Source organism: Doryrhamphus excisus, linkage group LG2, assembly GCF_037039965.1.
Source record: "Doryrhamphus excisus strain RoL-2023G ecotype Guam linkage group LG2, RoL_Dexc_Guam_v1.1, whole genome shotgun sequence".
In the NCBI taxonomy this organism is placed as follows: domain Eukaryota; kingdom Metazoa; phylum Chordata; class Actinopteri; order Syngnathiformes; family Syngnathidae; genus Doryrhamphus; species Doryrhamphus excisus.
The window spans coordinates 25,965,471-25,985,480 of record NC_136358.1 but is presented as its reverse complement, the minus strand read 5'-3'; the positions used below and the strand labels follow the sequence as shown (position 1 = coordinate 25,985,480).

Here is a 20,010-nt window from a genome sequence, read left to right as displayed (position 1 = left end):
ATTACACACAATATTAGTCAAATGTTTTGTTCAATGAGATCACAGTTTTTGCGCGACACCACGTGTCCATTTACGGCATTACAACAACGTCGCCACTTTCCTGCCTCGAAGTTTTAGCTAGCTTACCACACTTTAGCCACACACTTTGAGGATTAGGATGCTCAGACTAGCATGGCGTCGCTCGGCGTCCATAAATAGCATCGTGGAGCCTCCTCTTCTTGTCACTGCAGCTTTCAGGGACACGACCCCTCCTCACAAGAGCAACTTAGGAGCTCGCATCAGGCTTTTCCAACAGTTTCCCCACCCACCAAGCCTCAGGTCTCCGCCGCTCAGCCCTACGCAGCAGCTGTCCCATTACCCCAGGTAAAAGGAGACACGGCTAAGTTGCTAAAGCTAATTGTTACGCACTTATTTGTAGGCTGATGTGAATATAAGGAACAGCCCAGACATTTATATGGAATCTCATCACCAGAGGTTCCTGACAACTTGCAACTCTATTACTAAAAATAAAACACCGGAATACATTATGATTTCATCCGGCATGACTAGGCTGTTTACCAAACTGACCTAAAGCCGTGTTGTGATGTTGTTTACCATCGCTTGCTAAATTTAGCTAATCAAAACAACAACGGCAATAAAAATCTGATGTTTAAATTTAACCGAATTTAGAATAACGAGCTGATTCTTTATTATCGATCTGAACAACATAATTACGGGGGCTATTACAGCACACATATTTTAATAAGCGGAATTAGTAAACATGTTTATTTTTAATGGAAAAAGCGCATATCGACGACCATGTGTGACAGCTACGGAAGCCGAAAGGCATAGTTAGTTACCGAACGCAACGTTTTTCCCCTCAAGTAGAAATTGCTTGGATTCAGCTTTTGTTATAAATTTGTGGTTGGCATATCAGGAGATAGAGGGTTCAAATTCCCTTCATTCCAGAAACTAAAATGTAAATATGCATGTGAATGGTTTCGTATCTAATGGTGTCACGTGATTGAGTGGTGCCTGCTATGTAAAGATGTATGAATTGCCTCTGCAGAGCTCTGCCAGAAACTGTGACAATGTTTTGTATCCAGATCATCTCCCTTTATGAGCATGGCATCAGGAGGCGAAGGCCCGCCATCGACCCCTCCCCGACACACAAATAGGCTATCCAAAGAGAGGTCACCCTACCTGCTACAACATGCACATAACCCAGTTGACTGGTGAGGACTGTTTAACCACATTTCAGAATCGTTTCTGATATTGACTTAACCCGTTCTTGCAGGTATCCATGGGGGCATGATGCTTTCAACAAGGCACGAAGTGAAGACAAACCAATCTTTTTATCAGGTGAAAGAAAAATCTTTTTAACTCACGACCCACTGTATGTTTCCAAGAGCATTCAAAGAGCACTTATAGTACATGTTGACACCTACAATATTTAATTTGTTCACATCTTATTATATTTTGTTCACTTCCTGTGTGAGAAAAAAAGGAAAGTGTATGAATCTACCAACTCTGACCTTTAACCTCTGACCTCCAGTGGGTTACTCAACATGCCACTGGTGCCATGTTATGGAGCGGGAGTCTTTCGAGGATGAGGACATTGGCAAAATCCTCAATGAGAACTTTGTCTGCATCAAAGTAGACCGAGAAGAGAGACCAGATGTTGACAAGGTGTACATGACCTTCGTACAGGTGCTTTGTACATGTTTGTTAACGCACCTCTCAACTGTCAACTATTCCAGTCATTTGTCATGGTTTGTGGGTTCTCTGATGCATCCAGGCAACAAGTGGAGGCGGAGGATGGCCCATGAGTGTTTGGTTAACCCCTGATCTTCGGCCTTTTATTGGAGGCACCTACTTTCCACCCAGAGACCATGGAAGAAGACCTGGCTTTAAGACAGTCCTCTTCAGAATCATAGAACAGGTAACAGGTTCTTGCTCATGGTGGTGCAGCCGTTTGGGCACACTTGGCTATGTTGTTCTGATTTGCTCAGTGGCAGAACAACCGTTCCAACTTGGAGTCCAGTGGGGACAGGATCCTTGAAGCTCTGAAAAAAGGCACAACTGTGGCTGCGCACCCAGGTGAGAGTCCTCCCTTGGCCCCCGATGTGGCTTGTCGCTGTTTCCAGCAGCTCGTCCGCTCTTATGAAGAAGAGTACGGAGGCTTCAGAGATGCTCCCAAGTTCCCCACGCCAGGTAAGTAGCGCCACAGCAACCCACAGTCGTCCTCAGACTGTGTTTGGCTCATTCCTGTCGTTTTCCCTTACAGTGAACTTGATGTTTCTGATGTCTTACTGGTCTGTGAATCGCTCCACGTCAGAGGGGGTTGAGGCTCTCCAGATGGCTATCCATACTCTTCGCATGATGGCGCTGGGTGGCATCCATGACCATATAGCGCAGGTGTATTCTTCATCAAAGACACACAACTCCATGTTATCGCTGTTGCATGAGCATAAGAGGCTATAATCTCTCATGCTCCCAATTGTTCTTTACGTCTGTTTCTCTGTGTCAGGGTTTTCATCGTTACTCTACAGATTCTTCTTGGCACGTTCCCCACTTTGAAAAGATGTTGTACGACCAGGCCCAGCTCGCTGTTGCCTACATAACGGCGTTCCAGGTGTGTGTTTGTGTGAGACTTCATTTACTGATTTATTTAACCAAACACCACTTGCCCTCATCAAAGTGATTACAGTGTTCCCTCGCTCTATCGTGGTTCACCTTTTGCGGATTCACTGTATACTAGAATTTCTTTAGTGCTTATTGTTATTTATTACAGCATATGAGCGCTGTTCAAGGCCGATCCCGGCCTTTTAAGACAAACTGCATACAACATAAAATTGTATTGCTTTTGTTTGTAATTCAGCCTGGAGCCTACGCTGTTTTGGCCTCCTTTCCAGAGCGGGCCGCTATTAAAAATAAAAAGTTATTTCAGGCACACATATGCGGCACACTTCATATATGAACAGATGCACACACGCCTGAGTTTAATTAGCCACCTCAGCGCTCACACCGCATATAAATCACAGCACCCTGAAGGTCATGCTAATGTTTAATCACGACTCGTTAGCAGGTGTGTTGTATGTTGTTTTCTTCCAGGTATCAGGTGAGCAGTTCTTTGCAGATGTGGCCAAAGACATACTACTTTACGTCTCCAGAGATCTGAGTGACCAGGTGAATAATCTACAGGGTTGTCTTTTTAGGTGGGCATCAGGGGTGCTCCTCTTACGTGACTCCACTTGAAGCCTAAACATACGTATTCATTGTCTTGTCCCACCTGCTTTAAATTCATCACAGCTTGCTCTCATTGTGTTATTGTTTAAGTCCTGCTCGGGGGGGAAATGCTAGTCTTCTTTCGGACTAGTGTCCATGTCCATTGCATAATATGTGACCCACGGACCTGTCAACATGCTTGCCTTTTGACCACTAAACATGGCCTTAGAAGTTTACATGTCTAAGAATAGATTCATGCAGTCTGTTCTGCAAATCTGTGTATTCTAAATTAGTAAAGACCTTTTTCGCGTTTTTTTTTTTCCCAACTATAAGTCCCACTTTTTTTCTTAAAAGTCTTTAAATTTGCACTTGAAAATGTGCAGGTAGCCTTTATCCACATATGAACTGACAGTGGTGAGAAAAAATGATCATACCAGTGCGTATGTATGTTCACCATGACTTATTGAGGTACGGAGAGCAGTGCAACCTGCAGCCTGTTGTTGCAGCTTCTTCATACTGCTGACAAAGCGCTTTCATGACCCATAAATTCCACAAGGAGTTTCATGCCAGAGATGCGACCTGACAAATATCCTCTTAAACTTTTGCATTCTCTAAGGGTCAGCCATGTTTTTTTTTTTTTCTCTGTTGATGAATGCGTTGACAACAAATAGGCCACAAAATTAAGCCCCACCTGCTGTAATCGTTAGATACTGTAATATTAATGATGTAATTATATGCTAATGATTAAATGTACAACAAGTAATTTCTTTTTATTTTAACTCAATGACGAGCAGTTTTCAAAAGTAGCGCTTTAACATCATTTTCTCTTTTAAGGAGACATGAATGAATGATACTGGTAAAATATAAAAAGAACTCAACTTAAATTCAGTAGAAATTGTATATGAATTCTGAAGCTGAAATGTAGAATGAATGTTGAAATATCCGTGAAATTTGTAGAACGAGTAGGGGGCAAGAGTTAATTTGTTTTTTCAGACTGAAAATGGTGGAATTTGAATTTTATTGTGTGAATTCTGATAAAAACATGACAACGTCATCTTCCATATTAGTAAGAGCATAAGGGTCTTCGGCTTTAGTGGTTCCACTGTACTAATGTGACTGTTACATTTGGACATTTACTGTATATGTTCTCATCATTCAATCATGTGACAATAAAACATCAACTGACTATCTCCACATCAGTCTGGAGGCTTCTACAGTGCAGAGGATGCAGACTCTATCCCATCATCGGGGGGCTCGGAAAAGCGTGAGGGGGCTTTTTGCGTTTGGACAGCCTCAGAGGTTCGGCAGCTGTTGGCAGATGTGGTGGAGGGTGCCAGTGGCTCTGCAACATTGGGAGATATTTTCATGCACCACTATGGGGTGAAGGAGCTTGGCAATGTTGCCCCTGAGCAGGTGAGCTATGAATTCAAGCTATTTAATGGTAATGGTCATGGCTTAATTTCACTTGAACATGCATCAGATTACAATGGAGTGCATCCCATAATCAGTTCACAGTTCCACATGTCCAAAATGAGTAGGAAGAAGCAAAGCTTATTAAATCCTACCCCTCCATCTGGTACTTTTACAATCAGTAACTGTTACATTTGTTCACTTCCTGCTTTCCGAATATAGTTTAAGTTATTTATTTATTTTTTATTTTATTTATGTGTTTATTTATTTATTGTCATATACCGAAGTACGAGGTGATATGACCATACAACGACATAATGGGTACCAAAGTAACTGTCAATATAGTGATATGTACAGGACATCATTTATTTTCAAGTCACCCCAACTGAAGCCCAAAGCAGCAGCAGCTAAAACCCAACATCTGCAGTATGTGTGAGTTCATATGTGTTCTGTATATTTCTAGGACCCTCATGAGGAGCTGCAGGGCCAGAATGTGCTGATTGTGCGGTATTCTGCAGAGTTAACAGCTGCACGCTTTGGCATTACTGTGGAGATGGTCAATGAGCTTTTGGCATCGGCCAGAGCCAAAATGGCAGAAGTGAGGAAGACTCGCCCACGACCACATCTGGACACCAAGATGCTGGCCTCCTGGAATGGTAAAGTCAAGACAAAAGCACACGCGGTGAATCTTGCTCATTGCAATTTTGTTTTGCTTCAGTTGCTTCAAGACTCAGCCAATTGGCAGTTAAATTAAAAACCTAAACATGTGAAACACATGATGCACGTGGTTATCATATTGTCCTGCTTCACGGTGTTCACTGTGAAATTCACAGATGCAGGATCTTTATAATAGAGGCTCAAGTCAAAAGCGTCATTTGTATTTTTATTTTTTATTTTTATTTTTTTACAAAGGTTTGCCTCATTTGCTTCCCTCTCAGCATCTATCAGTGGACAGTTTGTATTAGCGAGCTAATGAGGCCCTACATTCCCGGGAACATTCCAATTAGACACAAGACTTCCCCCATCCCCACCATTAGTCACCTGTCCTCTACCACCACACTTTGAAGACCAAGCGCCCTCCCCAGGCTTTGATTCACCACATGAAAGAGGCAGGACGGTGAAAAAGAGGGAAGGAATATTATGCAAAGAGGGCGCAGAAATGGAATTGATGATAAAACTTCAAAGAGCTGTTGAGTGGTTACATGAGGACATGGTCTGTTAAGCAAAGCAAATAGTGCTTTTACAGCAAAGCGTTGTCTTCATCATCATCATCATCATGTCATTTTTTTACATTCCGCAGGGCTCATGCTGTCAGCCTATGCCCGTGTTGGCGCCGTGCTTGGAGACAAGGCCCTGCTCGAGAGGGCGGAGCTGGCCGGCCACTTCCTTAAAGAGCATCTGTGGGACGCAGGGATGCAGACCATTCTGCGATCCTGTTACCGTGGAGACCAGATGGAGGTGCAGCAGATGTAAGCGAAAGAATCTACCAAAAGTGTCAGCACCGAAGCAGAAAAGGGTAGACGAATGTAGCACAATATCTAATGTCATACAGGAAGTGGAAATAACTGATCAGTAATAGACATGGGGTAGGTGGAGGATTAAATGGAAGATCTGCTTTTCCCTTTTCAGACCTACTTTGCACATGAATTTGAATTGTGCAAATGTAATCATGTGATGTTCTTTCACATGACTTGTTGTGCATGTGTGTAACAGATAAACATACCACACCATACAATCCACCGCATTACAGCGGTAATATAGTACATACCGTATAGTAGTAGATACATATAGTATCTTGTATATTGTCCCACACCACTGCAGGTGTCCCGGTTCTGTTGGACAGCACTGTACTCTGCCCTAGTTAATGTGAATGAGTGAGTGTGTAATGCCACTGCATCAGCAGAAAAAACAAATATGCCAGGAGTCCCGCAACGCACAAGACGAAACACATTCATTTTTAAACACACATGAAGAGCTACACACTTGCGCTTTAACACCATGGCCTTCATCCACAGCACCGCCCTCATTCATTATTGTCAAATCCACTTGTGTGTCAGCATGGAGAATGCTTATCATTGCAGTTTTCTCAAGCTTGGTTTAGCTTTTATGTATGTCATACAGGGCACATATGAGCTGTGGACTCATTTACCAGGAGCAATGGCTGGGACTGCAACAAACTGGGATAATAGGTTGCTGATATGTCGGTGCGCTGACGCTATAGATTTTTTTTTTCTTTGCACTGGTTGATTGATAATGTTTTTACTGGCTTGAATACGTAATAAGGAAGAGAGATGGTGAGTCACAATTGATGAATTTTAATTCAATCAGTAAAATGATATATAACACATTTTTTTTTATTTTGAAGACTTTTGGAAGAATTACATTTATGTCATTTTTATTTTCTTTAAAATCTATGGTTATTAATGGTCTCACATTTATGAAAGCTCTGAAATTCTACATGCTGTCTTCGTAGGTGCTTATTTAGCCACTTGTTTTGTTTTAAAATTCGGCCCCACTGTCACAATGCATCTCTCAAAATTGGCCTTGTTCCTGCACAATACAAGAGCCCTTACTTGCCCCCCCCCCTCCCCTTTGGACAGATGACTCGGGCTGTCTGTCTGAGAGAATAAAGGGGCATTGTTATGACTCTTCATCTGGATATGAGCACTAAAAGTCTCTCCATGTCCTCCAAAGTCCTGTTTTCAGCCACTTGACCGCTCCTTTCAGTCTGCATGGCTCTGTCCACCACTCCTTTCCTAACACTGTGCTATCTGACCCCTTGTCACCGTCCATCCGCTTGCACTCACCCATACATGCTGTTACTGTGGGAACTGGAGGGGAATGCTGTGTGGGGAGCCCAGATTTGGTGCTGGGGTTATGGCTCCTGGAAGAGATGTATGTGAAAAGGAAACTAGATCAAGATAGGCGACATTGAGTGAGTTTGGATGTTGGCTAGTGAAGTGGAAATTGACATTTTAAGAGGCACCAACTTAAAAGTAGTTTGCACAGGTGTAGGTAATGTATAAAAGTTTTTATACAACTGGCACACAAATTTTCTGTACATCATATCAGGAATCATGCATACTGCCAACATTTCTGACCTTTGTCAATTTTTCCAATGTTTTCTTCAGCTCACCTCCAATTTCTGGCTTCCTGGATGATTACGCCTTCGTTATTTGTGGGTTGCTGGACCTATATGAGGCCACATTGCAGACGGAGTGGCTGCAGTGGGCCGAAGAGCTGCAGCTCAGGCAGGATGCGCTGTTCTGGGACGCACCGGGTGGAGGCTACTTCTGCAGCGATCCCAGTGATGGCACTGTTCTCCTGCAACTTAAAGAAGGTGGGAATAGTATCACAGGCATTTGCCCATTGGAGGTGATCAAATCACTCATCCCCATCATTTATTCATTTCAATTCCTCTTTTAGATCAGTCAGCGACTCTTGATTGGCTAGTCATCTAAGTTCGAATGGTCACAATTGGTTACCTTCCATGCTAAACACAGCTGTTGATTTTCTGACATCATGATTTTGGGTTGGAAACTATTGATGCAACTCTTAGCGGCTGTAATTAACCAGTTTGGGAATGCAGGGAAGGACTGATGGAATGCTTACGAAGATGTCCCTGAATACATTATTTTAATGATCCAATTTGCAAAAAAAATGCTTCAGTTCTTTAATAAATTCAAATATAGCATAGCATCTGTCATGATCTATTGCAGATCGATTACCTTTATAAACTGTATGCTACAACAGGGTCAGGTGGGTGGCTGAGTCATGTTTTTGTTCTGGGTTGGTCAACATCCAGTTAGTTTGCATTTGGAATGGAAACAATGGGACATTTCTTTGGTTGTCAGATTGTCCTTGCTGTGGGCAGCCATGTTGAGAAGCAGACACGAATTAGGTTGGCGGTTATGAGAAGATGGTCTGCAGGCTTTCATTGCACGCTGATAATAGATAAGAACCAATCACTTAACAGGGCTACGTGAAAGGTCATCAGCAAGTCTCATCACACAACACATAGCGATTGTGGACTGGTTATGTCCAGACGGAATGCTTTACACGGGTGTCCGGGGGACATTTGCGGTCCGCGGCCAGCAGCACGTTCTAAAAATATAATTTAACAAGAACAAAATGGGGAAAAAGGAAAAAATCTGTAGTAATTTTACAAGAATAAAGTGAAAATATTAAGAGAAAAAAAGTCATTCTCACAATTTAGTAAGAATAAACATAACAGGGAAAATAACATAATTTTAGTAGCTGAACCTTGAAATATTAAAGAAAGAAAATGTCTTTTTAAAAGCGTGACCCTTGGTGGGAACAGTTTGGACACACCATTCTACATTATCACGTTAGAATTTTTTCCCGCTGTCATGATGCTATCACAAGTACCTTTTGAATGCACGTAATGTAGTGTGTTTGTGTCTTTCAGATCAGGATGGTGCAGAGCCTAGCGCCAACTCTGTTTCAGCTTCCAGTCTCTTACGTCTGTCCCAGTACACTGGAAGACAGGGATGGCTCCAGAGATCCCAACAGCTGCTGGCCGCCTTCTCTGACCGCCTAACCAATGTTCCCATTGCACTACCTGAGATGGTCCGGGCTCTTATGGCACAACACTACACGCTCAAGCAGGTTATTCTCCCAAACTTCTCCTCGCATTACACAAATTGTGTGAAATCAATAAAATATTTCAGTCCAACGCTTTTCTAGCTTTTACCTTTTTAGCTCTTTAACCACCAAAAATTATAGATGCCATGTCTGCTAACTAGTAAACAAAGCCTTTTAGTGGGACCACCTGTTATGTTTTTCGCCAGTGGGAAAAATGATGCATACTCAAGTGGATAATGCAAATTCATCCTCTAGGCAGAAAGTGGCAAAAAGCAGATACAAACTGTGAAGAGAAGACACACATGTACAAAACAAGTGCAGACACTATAGTTAACTTTCTCCCAACACATGACCTGTGAAGGAAGAATCTGTGCTGGGGGGCGAGGGTAACGAGCTCAAGGGCGAGGTGAGGTGCTGAAGTTGCACCGACAACACCTGCCTCCCTTGTTAATGCTACAAATACAACACTGACCTCTGTCACCGCACCCCCTTGTAGCCCCCTCATAGGTACCACCTTTTCCCTTTTGATTTCACTCTAATCATGCTCTCTCATTTTGATGTCTTGCTCACTTGTCTTTCTCACTTACTCACTCGCTTGTCCTGTTTTGTCTTCAGATTGTGATATGTGGCCAAAGGGATTCCCCGGATACCAAAAGTCTTTTAGACGCAGTTAACTCTCTCTTCTTACCACACAAGGTGAGTATTTTAGATTGGGTTTGCTTAAGCATTGCCAACCATACATTGCATCCATTCCCAACTGGTGAGATAAAAGTTTGAGTCTTTCTAACATCAGCAAGTTCACTGAACATCACAGAGGCGGCAGAACATTTACTGGTAACCTTTGGGACATGCAAGTGAAAACACAGGCACACGCGCCGAGAGGGACGAAAGCAGGGCAGCCCGAGGGTTTGTCTGGTGTAAGTGTGGGTCTGTAAAAGTCAAGCTTTGAGGTCACCCTGCTGGTCCTGATGTCAACGCTTTGTCTTAAATTTCTAAAGCAGCTGTCAGACTCTGTTAGACTTCAGTTCTGGATGGATAACTGACATTTGTGTTCCCTTTGGTTACATTTCTAAGGCGTTTCTAAATATAAAATAACACTTTGAATTGCAGAGAGTTGTTTGTTGTTTGCAAATAAAAACACCCCTCAATTCTCTTGTAAATGATCATCGTTGGCACTAAAAAGGTCTTGCAATTAGCAAGAATGTATAAAAAAAAAACAGGAAGATAACAATTTAATGCCTTAGTGCATTTTGGGACACATATTAAACAAACATTGTGCATCTAGCTTTAGAGAATTTCCATGTGCATACTGTATTCTTTGCCTTTGGACAACACAAGTCTGATTTTAACTAAACATATTTCTCTAAGTAATTATCAAAGACAAACTAAGCAAAAAAAGTAACCATCCACCAGAATGAAAACACACAAAAGTAGAAAACTTGCCTCAACAGCAACTTCAACTCCACAAAGCAAATTAAAACTTTGTACTAGGCTGTGTTTATTAGAAGCACCGAAAGCCAAAATTAGATCAGCAAATTAAAGCATCTGTTTATTTCATTCTCACTACACACGCTCACACTCTATTGGAACCACAATGACTCATAAGGTTGCAGTCGCATCAGGTCACCTCAGATTTCCCACAGGGAGAGAAAAGACCAAAAGGGAGGCCGATACAGCCGTTATCAGCATGGCTCTTTTATTAAGGGAGAATGTATGGATGGACTATCACACCCAGGCCAGAGCCAGGCACATGCTGAGCCTTGTTACCGTCAACTTTATCACACTGGATTGTCTCCTGGTGTCTAGAGGTCTTCTCTCAGAAAGGGGGGGGGGGCTTTCAGCAAAGTTGGCCAAAGTTAGAAAACCACCTAACTGTTTTGGGTAGTTAAGCATTAAAATAATTACAGTATGTACGTGGTGCACTAGCCTGTCTGGTCCATTTAACATACTCTATAGATGCACTTATGCACCAAAGCCCGATAGATTGTTCCATCAATATAAATTGTTATTGTTAATACTATGGAGGAGTCAATCTGTGTTTTGGCATCTCAGTACGGAGTTTACATGTTCTTTCTGTGCGTGCGTGGGTTTTCTTTAGTATCGCCGGCTTCCTCACACATGAATATGGAGACTCTTAATTGTCTATAGGTGTGAATATGAGTGAGAATGGTTGCTTGTCTTTGCTTTGCCGTTATCTGACCATCAGTCCAGGGTGTACCACGCCTCTTGCCTTTAATCCGCTGGGATAAGCTCCAGCTCACCCATGACCCTAATGAGGACAACTGGTGTAGATGATGGCACCAAAATGTGAATTATTATTGCTACCAATTAGTTTAAAATAATTAAAAAAAAAACTTAGATTTAGTGTCTTAATGGTATGCTTGATTCATTTCTGACTTCTCAGTCAGTTTGATATTCCTCATTCCGAACACTTTTAGTTCTAAACAAGTTTTTGAAAGATGTCTAAAACGTTTATGTTATGTCTTTTTTGTCATGGGGGTCTTATAAATTAGTTAAACATGTCTAGCCACTTTCAAATGTATTGTTGAGTAAAATACTCCTTATTAGTGAGGACGTTACCAGGATCCTCAAGAATAGTGCACTCTCTCCTTACATGGAAACATACATTGTGTATATGTACAATACTGTATATATACACGTATATACGGTCTGTCCAGATGTTGGGAGAGCTGCTGCCCATTAGTTGTTACGTACACACACACACACACCTACGCACAAACATGTACACACATTGCTGGAGATGGTGAGATCCCATCCAACATGGCAAATGTCCAATCTCATAAATAAGTTTCTGACAAGGTCACTCAGGAGACTGCCTTGCTTCTCCTATGGAAACTTAACAGCAGAAGAAAATTATAATTCATGAACAATACAATTATTAATAGGGCATAAGAAGAGGGGCATCAAATTCCAATTAAGGTGTGAAAGGTATTAAGTCTGCAATTAGATGAGATAAATACGTGTATTCTGTTACACAGGACATTAGGAAGCCCTGAACTGAGAAAATGTCTAATTTAAATTTTTGCTGACTGACTGCCCAGAGTGCACACACAAACACACATCTTCTCTTAGACTTTTATTTCAGGATTAGGGATTTCCTTGTGATTCATCCCGATTGGGGAAAAAAAAAAACAAAACATACTGAATGATGAATTGAAGTCCAGTTCATTATTCCATCCATGCATTTTCTATGCCGCTTTTCCTCATTAAGGGTTGCGGGTGAGCAGTCAATGGCAGAGCACATACCGTATAGACAAGCATTCACACTCACATTCACATTCACACCTACAGGCAACTTGGAGTCTCCAATTAACCTTGAAAGCCTGGGTGCCCCAAAACCCACACAAGTACGGTCAGTTCCTGCACACAGATGTTCTTACTGAGATTCGCCTCTTATAATGTTCATTCTTGAAAAAGGCACTGCCCCATGCCTTTTTTTTTGCTTGATTGTTTTTTCTATTTCACAATCCCCGGAGAGGAAGAAGAGAGCAGGACAGATGTAGTAGTAGTAGTAGTAGTAGGGACGCTGGAGGGAAACATCAGGATATCCTTAACAAGTCCATAGAGGAAGGCAGCAAGAAGCAGACACACGAAATGATGGGCAGGCTTGAAGAATCCAGCCAGAGGCTAACTACTAGTCCAAGAAAGAGAACAGAGTGTGATTAGAGCAGCTTGGGTTCACTGGAGTCTTTTGTATTTTAGCTCCCTCTCAACCATATGATGTGCCATTACTACCCCGGTCTCCTTCCATCACAGTCCCACTTCACCTGTAACAGCAGCCGTGTGTTTATTGTCTGGAGAGGTATGTGCTTTGAATGGATGCCCCCGCTCTGTGGTAATGACCTGCTAATCCCAATAACCAGTCGAACAGGTGATTAGAGCCGTGAGAAAAGTCCCAAACAGAAATGCTGTTTTCAGCAAGACTGTAAAGCACCGAGAGACCAGCTAACTCTCATTGTCCTGGTTTGGCACATACTTAAATAATAATGTCTGCACAAACTCCCGTCACTAATCTGAAATATTACATTTCCCTATTCCTGTGTAGTAATTCCACCTTTTCTCAATGCATCCATAAAGCTATGGGGGAGGTGTGTCCAGGGTCCAGCGGATCACGGCGAGTATTAGCGGTGTTGTTTGAGAGGTAATCCTCCATGTGGTTGTATTTCGTTTGTATCTCTGCTGCAGTTGATGCTCCGCGCTTATCCGAATCTCTGCTTGGTAAATAAGACCCACGCTCAACAGATGAAGAGTAAAACATACACATACATTTACACCCACGCTTTTACAGATGTCCATTTTATTTTTATCAGTCGGCAGTCTTGATAAAGTCCTGATAAATCCTCTTCAAATGGTCAAAGAACTGTAATTGATGAAGTCTATGTTGGCAAGGGTTGCCAAATTGCAACATTTTTGATGATTTTGCGCAAAAAACACAAGTTATGTGTTATGTCTTTGGGATCGGCTGTTTGGGTAAAAAAAAAACGTCTTTGGTAGCGAATGAGTTAATCATGTCAATTGTGTGGCATTGATAATTAATTGTGTGTTGACTATGCTAGGCATAGTCATTGGACTAAACGTATCCTGAAATATCCGGTCTTTTACGCGCTTGTTAATAAACACCGCCTGGACAAAAAAAACATCACCACCTGGATTGAAGTACGCAAATAGGCAAGAGCCTCCCCTTGGAATAATTACTGCATGGGTGATTATATTTCAGCTGACAACAACTTATCTAACCCTAACTAATGCAGTGAATAGCTGCTCATTTGTTGAACAACTACGTTGAAAGACACATTTTCGGTCTTGGAAAAGATGTTTTGTTTCAGAAGAATCTAGTCACTGTCATGTATCAAGCACGGGAAAACATTGAAAAAGATTATCCAAAGTATGAAAATTGGGTTAAGAACTGTTTAAACACATTATTAAAAAGTGGAAAGACAGTGGGGAAACTTGCAGTGTTCGGATCTACCTTTTATCAATGCAATATATTATTGCAATTCTGAGCTAAAATACATTTCATTCTCCATTTGAGTTATGTTAATCCTTTATAGTCTTAGTCTTACGTCATTTTCCACGAATCGGAAAGTAACTGGATAGTGCAGCTATAAGAAACAAAACACGGCGTCTCTAACACTTGCATGTTGGGTTTGATCGCACATTTTTAAACCCGATGTGACTTTTATGACTGGAGAATTTGCTCTCATCCCGAATGCAGCACAAGCTGATGACACATGTCGTAGGTGTCAGCGACTGATTGAGGAGCTCGCTCCTTAATTCCACTCAGACACTAAGGCGTCATCACAACTTACAGCCGACCGCAGTGATTTAGTGGAGAGACTCCAATGGAGACTGTCAACTGGTGAGAACTGATACCAAACGTGACATAGGACAGAGCCCGCCACTGGAACATGCTTGCTAGCTCGCTAGCTCACATTTGCTCTTTGAGACCGAAACATTAGAAAGCAACTTTCTTGCTTTGGGTATTTGCATCTATGTGGACCGTTTAGTCAATTTGATAGGCTTTATTTTTCTTAGAAACAGCTTGGAACCCTTATATCCACCCTTCACTTTGAAACCGTCATTTATTGAAAATGTTCTGTTTTTCCCCACTCCAACTTTTCTATTCATCCTATGCATTCTTTCTAATTTATGGAGGTGTGGAACAAGGATACTAATGGCCAAGGGAATCATAAATACCCACTGCAGTCAATAACATGTACAGGTTGGCAGATATGTGAGCTAATAATCCTGCAAGATTCCTCCATTATTTTTCTTTGCTTATTATTTGTCCTGCCACCTACAATTTCACCGAGTTTTACAGTGAAAATTCAGATGGGAGGGGGGGTGGAGCTGGCTGGTAAAATAGATGTCAAGGAATGACGGATGATGTGTGCAGTGCATGTGGTCCTGCAAAGCCGACTCCCACCATCACCAGCTTTTCCAAGCTGTCCAAGTGTGAGTGTGTATGTGTCTGTCCTGGGGCTGGAGTCCAGATGCCTGGTTGTTATGATGACTTGGCTTCTCCCTTCATATATGTATGTGAGTGTGTGTGTGTGGGGGAGAGATTCAAAACAAGGGACAGTGAGGGATGGATTGAGGAAGTAAATATCCTCATGCTCTGCTGCACATGGCCCCGTTCACAGCCACCATCATCGCTCTTCCCGTGGAATGACAGCGCTTCTCTAAAATGTGTTTGTGTTTCATGGATTCTGTGCCTGAGTTGACAGCGAGTGATCTGCCTCGGAGTTGTTTGCGTTCTAGCTTGATTATAAGTCAAGGGTGTGTTTGTATGTTACTGTCTGCACAGGTACACTGTGTTCTTTTAAAGTGGCTTGCTTCCTCAAGAAGAAGAAACCGGGAGAGTGGGATGGAGCTGTCAGTGTGGGGACATTCAATGGGTGGGAGTTGTTGATGCAGGTTGTCTGCACCCTCACGCGTGGCCAAATGTCTGCTACAATTTAACACACAGTCACACACATTGTTTCAGTACACATCATGCAAGACCCATGTGTTCCCATGAGGAGTTTTTCCATTAATCGGGCATGCTAATATGCTACGAACAAGAGCTGCTAAAGTTTACATACTGTGAAGCGTCAGAAGTCAGATAATCCTAAAAGCTGTACGGAAGAAAATACTTGAAAAGGGTTTGGCAGTGGAGATAAGCAACATAAGCAAAGGTATGCTGAAATACCTTGTTAGACTTTAGCTCAGAAAGCATTCATTGAAGAATTGTGTTTTGCATTTCACTCGGTATTATTATTATTTTTGTCTTATGTCTCTAGGAATGGGAATAACAGTCATTCACTGGTCTTTGTGGTTTGGATTAATGTTCAGTCACATTTTGAAGCAATTAAGGCCACCAGCAGAGCTGCTGCTTATTCGGTTGCAACTGGCGAGTTTGAAGTTTAAATAACAACATGCCATCAGCTACAGGAAGCTTCAAAACATTCATTGATATTTTCCTGTCCCATAAATCAATTAAGTGCTTACTTAATAAAACTTATTTGTTATACTGCTTTCAATAACAATAACATTCACTGAAATTGTGATGTGATGAGACACTAATAATATATTGTTACTACACACATATATATTACTTTTTCAACATTTACATAATAAGCACTGTTGACTTTCTCAAGTTTTCCCCCAAATCCGACTACACAGTGAAAAAAAAACAGCCTCCAAGACCCCACTCCTCAATCACAAGACCTGTATACATTATCAAAAAGTCTCTCCCTGTGTAACGGTGACCGTCTTTTCCCATCATGTTCAATCTTATACACTCCTTGCGTAGCTCCTGTGGATGTTTCAACATTATCGTGACACGGACCCACTACAGCATTGACCTTTTAAGTTGTGAGTCTGTGCTGCTGCATGTGGTCTGGGCTCACATAGGGACAGCATGATGCTGACAGGCAAAACAAAGCATCACGGCAAAGAGGAAAAGGTTCGGGCTCTGCATGGAAATCCTCATTCTGTCTCCTTAGCAACAGTCGCACCGTCATGAACACATTCCATCACATTTTTCCCCCCTCGGTCTTCCCCTGTGTGTGTGTGTGTGTGTCTTAATATCTGAGAATTGTTTACAATCAGAAATCAATGTCACCTATAGTGTGAATCATAATTTTCCATGCTTCAGGTTTCTTATCCTCACCAGAATAATAAAAGTACTTATACTAATAGGAAAACTGCATGTTGGTGATAGAAATACTGTGACAGCCTTCAAATAGAGGACACTGGCAATTTCACCTACAAATTGATTCCAGGCATCAGTGGGCATCTAAAGGCCTGAGTGGCGCTCCTTAGGACCCATTCAGTTCATCGCTGAATGACAGCACAAGGCTGACGGGTTGTGGACAGTGGTCCTATGTGGACTCTGCGAGGTCTATAGAGACCCCAGGAAGAGGCTCGGCTGTGACATGTTCTCTAAAGGAATGTTAAGTGTTAAATAACCCCACTCGTTTTAGCAACACAATGGACGAAAGAATTGGTGATTGCCTGGCGACCAGTCCACCAGGGTGTCAAACTATTTCCCCAAACTGTGTCTCATGTTTCTCCTGTACCATTTGGCAGGTCTTGATGCTTTTAGACGGCAATGCAGACGGTTTCCTGTGCCAGCGTCTGCCTGCACTCTCCTCCATGACCCAGCTGGGTGGAGTGGCCACCGCCTACGTATGCCAGGACTTCACCTGCTCGCTGCCTGTCACAGACCCCCAGGAACTCCGCAGGCTTCTACTGGACGGACATGTGGGAACGCAGGCAGAATAATCGCTTGACACCTTTCTTGACTTGACTAAAGCAGCTTTAAAGACTCAAACGATGAGCAGCTTGTTTTGCTGTCTGTAGCAGGTTAAATGATCAAATTTTTTTTTGCCACAAGATTAGACTTCTCTCCGTAGCATGTTAATTATTCCACGTCATTAATTCGTCAAATATCAGCTTAAAGTTAGAAGCCATATAAAGTCATTAAGGTATACAAAACCCCAATAAGCTACACTGTGAGCTCACTCTAAATACTATGTAGTGCTTGTGCAAAATGGCCTTTTGTGCGGTGTGATGTGTTTCCTCCGAGGGAAGCAACACACTTTTAATAGATCTTAACCTAAGGTTGAACCAACATTGTTTTCCTTCTTCCAAGCCCCTTCCTCTAGCTCCCACGTCGCATGGATCTGACAAGGGCTGCCTTCACGCCGGTGTGTGTGCATGCATATCTGTGGGCGACCGTTTTTTAAAACTTCATGGTATGTATGTACGTGCGTTTGACGTCATCTGTAATCGTGTCACAGTGAGCGAGCTGCTCTCTAATGAGATGCCCTGTTACCATCTGCTCTTGCTCACTTCACCGCAATCTCAACTCAATGCGGCTGTGTGAGGTGAATCTTTGACATGAATGCAGATATGCAGCATATTTACACGTCTAAGGCCAACACTAGCTATGTTGTTTTTTCACACTAGTCATTTTGGCATAATTTAACAGCTAATAAATTATATATATATATATAAAACACATTGTCAGTATATTTTGTGCTGAAGTAGTGCATGAGCTGTTGGTGACAATCTGGATAAATATGCAGATATAGCAATTAATATAAATCCAATTAATATCAATACCAATCGAAATGTCATTTTTAAATGACTGACTTGATCTCAGCAACAAAACTATTTAACTTAACTAAACAAGCTGCAGGTCTTTGGACACCCTTTGGATGCACTATGGCATCAATGGAATTGTCCACCCCCTTGAATCATATTGGTACCGCCTCTCTGTTTGTAATGATGCAACATAATCATACACAAATACATCCATGCTGCTTTTGGTGGTCGGTCAAAATCTGCACAATGCAATTCAGGTTGATTATTTGATATTCTTAATCATATACGTGTTTAATACTATAAAATAAAGTTAGTCTATTTTTATGTGTAAATCCATCTGAAATGGGAAAACTCCAGCCTGAGCAGAGTCCGCCTTTTGTACTATTTATACTCAGGCAGAGAAAGTCCCTCTATCTCTCTCGAATGCCAGCAGGCTGAATGAAGATAATGTAAACCCTGTGTGACTTTATGTTGTATAGGGAGAATGGCCACATGGGAATGCTCTGTGTGTGTGTGTGTGTGTGTGTGTGTGTGTGTGTATGAAAGGAGGAGACAGATGGGCTGCTGATGTTGAGGAGAGGGAGTTTGGCTCGCAGGTTCCTGCTCTGGGCCCTGGAAGCGAAGGAGACAAACAAGATGTTTCATCCTGTCACAGTAGGAGCGCCGTATCACTCTCCTCGCCTGAGGAAAGTTGCCACCTTATCCACTCCGCTTCTCCTCCTTATCCACTTTTTCATTCATAACATTTAATCTAATGTAACCTCTTTTTTTTCCAGAGGAAACCACAGAAGGTGTTTTAACTTGGTTTTGAGGTAGAAACAATCCTCTTGTTCTATTTTGTCACTTTCAACTGTTACTTTTTTTTTTTACCTTTCATAGTGGGAACAGTCCACTTTTTTTTGGTCACTTTCTATTCCCTCAACCCTGTCTCTCACTCCACCCATCTTGCCTACTTTTACATTGTGCGAGTCTTCCAAGTCCTGAAGCAGCAACACAGCCCCAGACCATCACACTACCACCACTATATTTTACCGTGATATTTTTTTTTCTGAAATGAGATGTAACAGGACACACACCTTCCAAGTTTAGAGTATTTTCCCAAAGGTCTTGGGGATCATCAATTGATCTTAGTTCCCTAGTTTGGAAAATATATATTTTTTACTGTTAAATGCACATACATGCACATGTTTTCATGGTTTTGTTTTGGTTGGAATGGGGACATAGCAGGGTACAGTGTTGTGTATGCTATTTGAGTGAAAAGTGTGTGTGCAGTCGTGTTATTGTGCCTTATTCCAGATATGGTTGCTGTGTCTCTTGCCTGTCTGTGTGATAATGAGGCCACAGGGGGCTGACAACAGAGACGCAGACCGAGCAGGAGCGTTCAGTGAGTTCACAAAGATGCTGTTGCATCTTTTAAAAAAAGATCCCCTCATGTTCTGAGACATGGCTGAGAAAGTTGTGAGGCTGCTTATAGGAATAAACATGGCGCTAATATCAACTTTAAACATCATGTTGAATGTGGGAGGTGGACTTATACCAACATTATTATTATTATGACATTATTATTTATTCATTCATTCATTAATTTTCTACCGCTTGTCCTTGCAGGGGGTGCTGGAGCTTATCCTAGGTGTCTTCGGGCGAGAGGCAGGGTACACCCTTGACTAGTCGCCA

General features: G+C 42.1%; 1 protein-coding gene across 3 annotated transcripts; it reads left to right on the top strand.

The window, feature by feature from the left end:
* The first annotated feature begins 71 nt into the window (after positions 1-71).
* spata20 (spermatogenesis associated 20) lies at positions 72-19,910 on the top strand. 3 transcript variants are annotated; one of them, XR_013626896.1, is made up of 17 exons: positions 72-363; positions 1,086-1,214; positions 1,277-1,341; positions 1,535-1,689; positions 1,778-1,921; positions 1,992-2,193; positions 2,267-2,397; positions 2,510-2,614; positions 3,094-3,168; positions 4,408-4,620; positions 5,081-5,273; positions 5,918-6,086; positions 7,749-7,957; positions 9,047-9,246; positions 9,838-9,918; positions 17,317-17,984; positions 18,883-19,910. XR_013626896.1 is itself a non-coding variant. In XM_078788925.1 (17 exons), the coding sequence occupies exons 1-17, from the start codon at positions 158-160 to the stop codon at positions 17,538-17,540; spliced, it is 2,466 nt and encodes an 821-aa protein (XP_078645051.1). In that variant the 5' UTR covers positions 127-157; the 3' UTR covers positions 17,541-17,984. The 3 variants fall into 3 exon arrangements, 2 of the variants coding, with proteins under 2 accessions (XP_057917827.2, XP_078645051.1); XM_078788925.1 differs by lacking the exon at positions 18,883-19,910 and having other exon boundaries at positions 127-363; positions 17,317-17,496; positions 17,532-17,984; XM_058061844.2 differs by lacking the exon at positions 18,883-19,910 and having other exon boundaries at positions 17,317-18,855.
* The last annotated feature ends 100 nt before the right edge of the window (positions 19,911-20,010 follow it).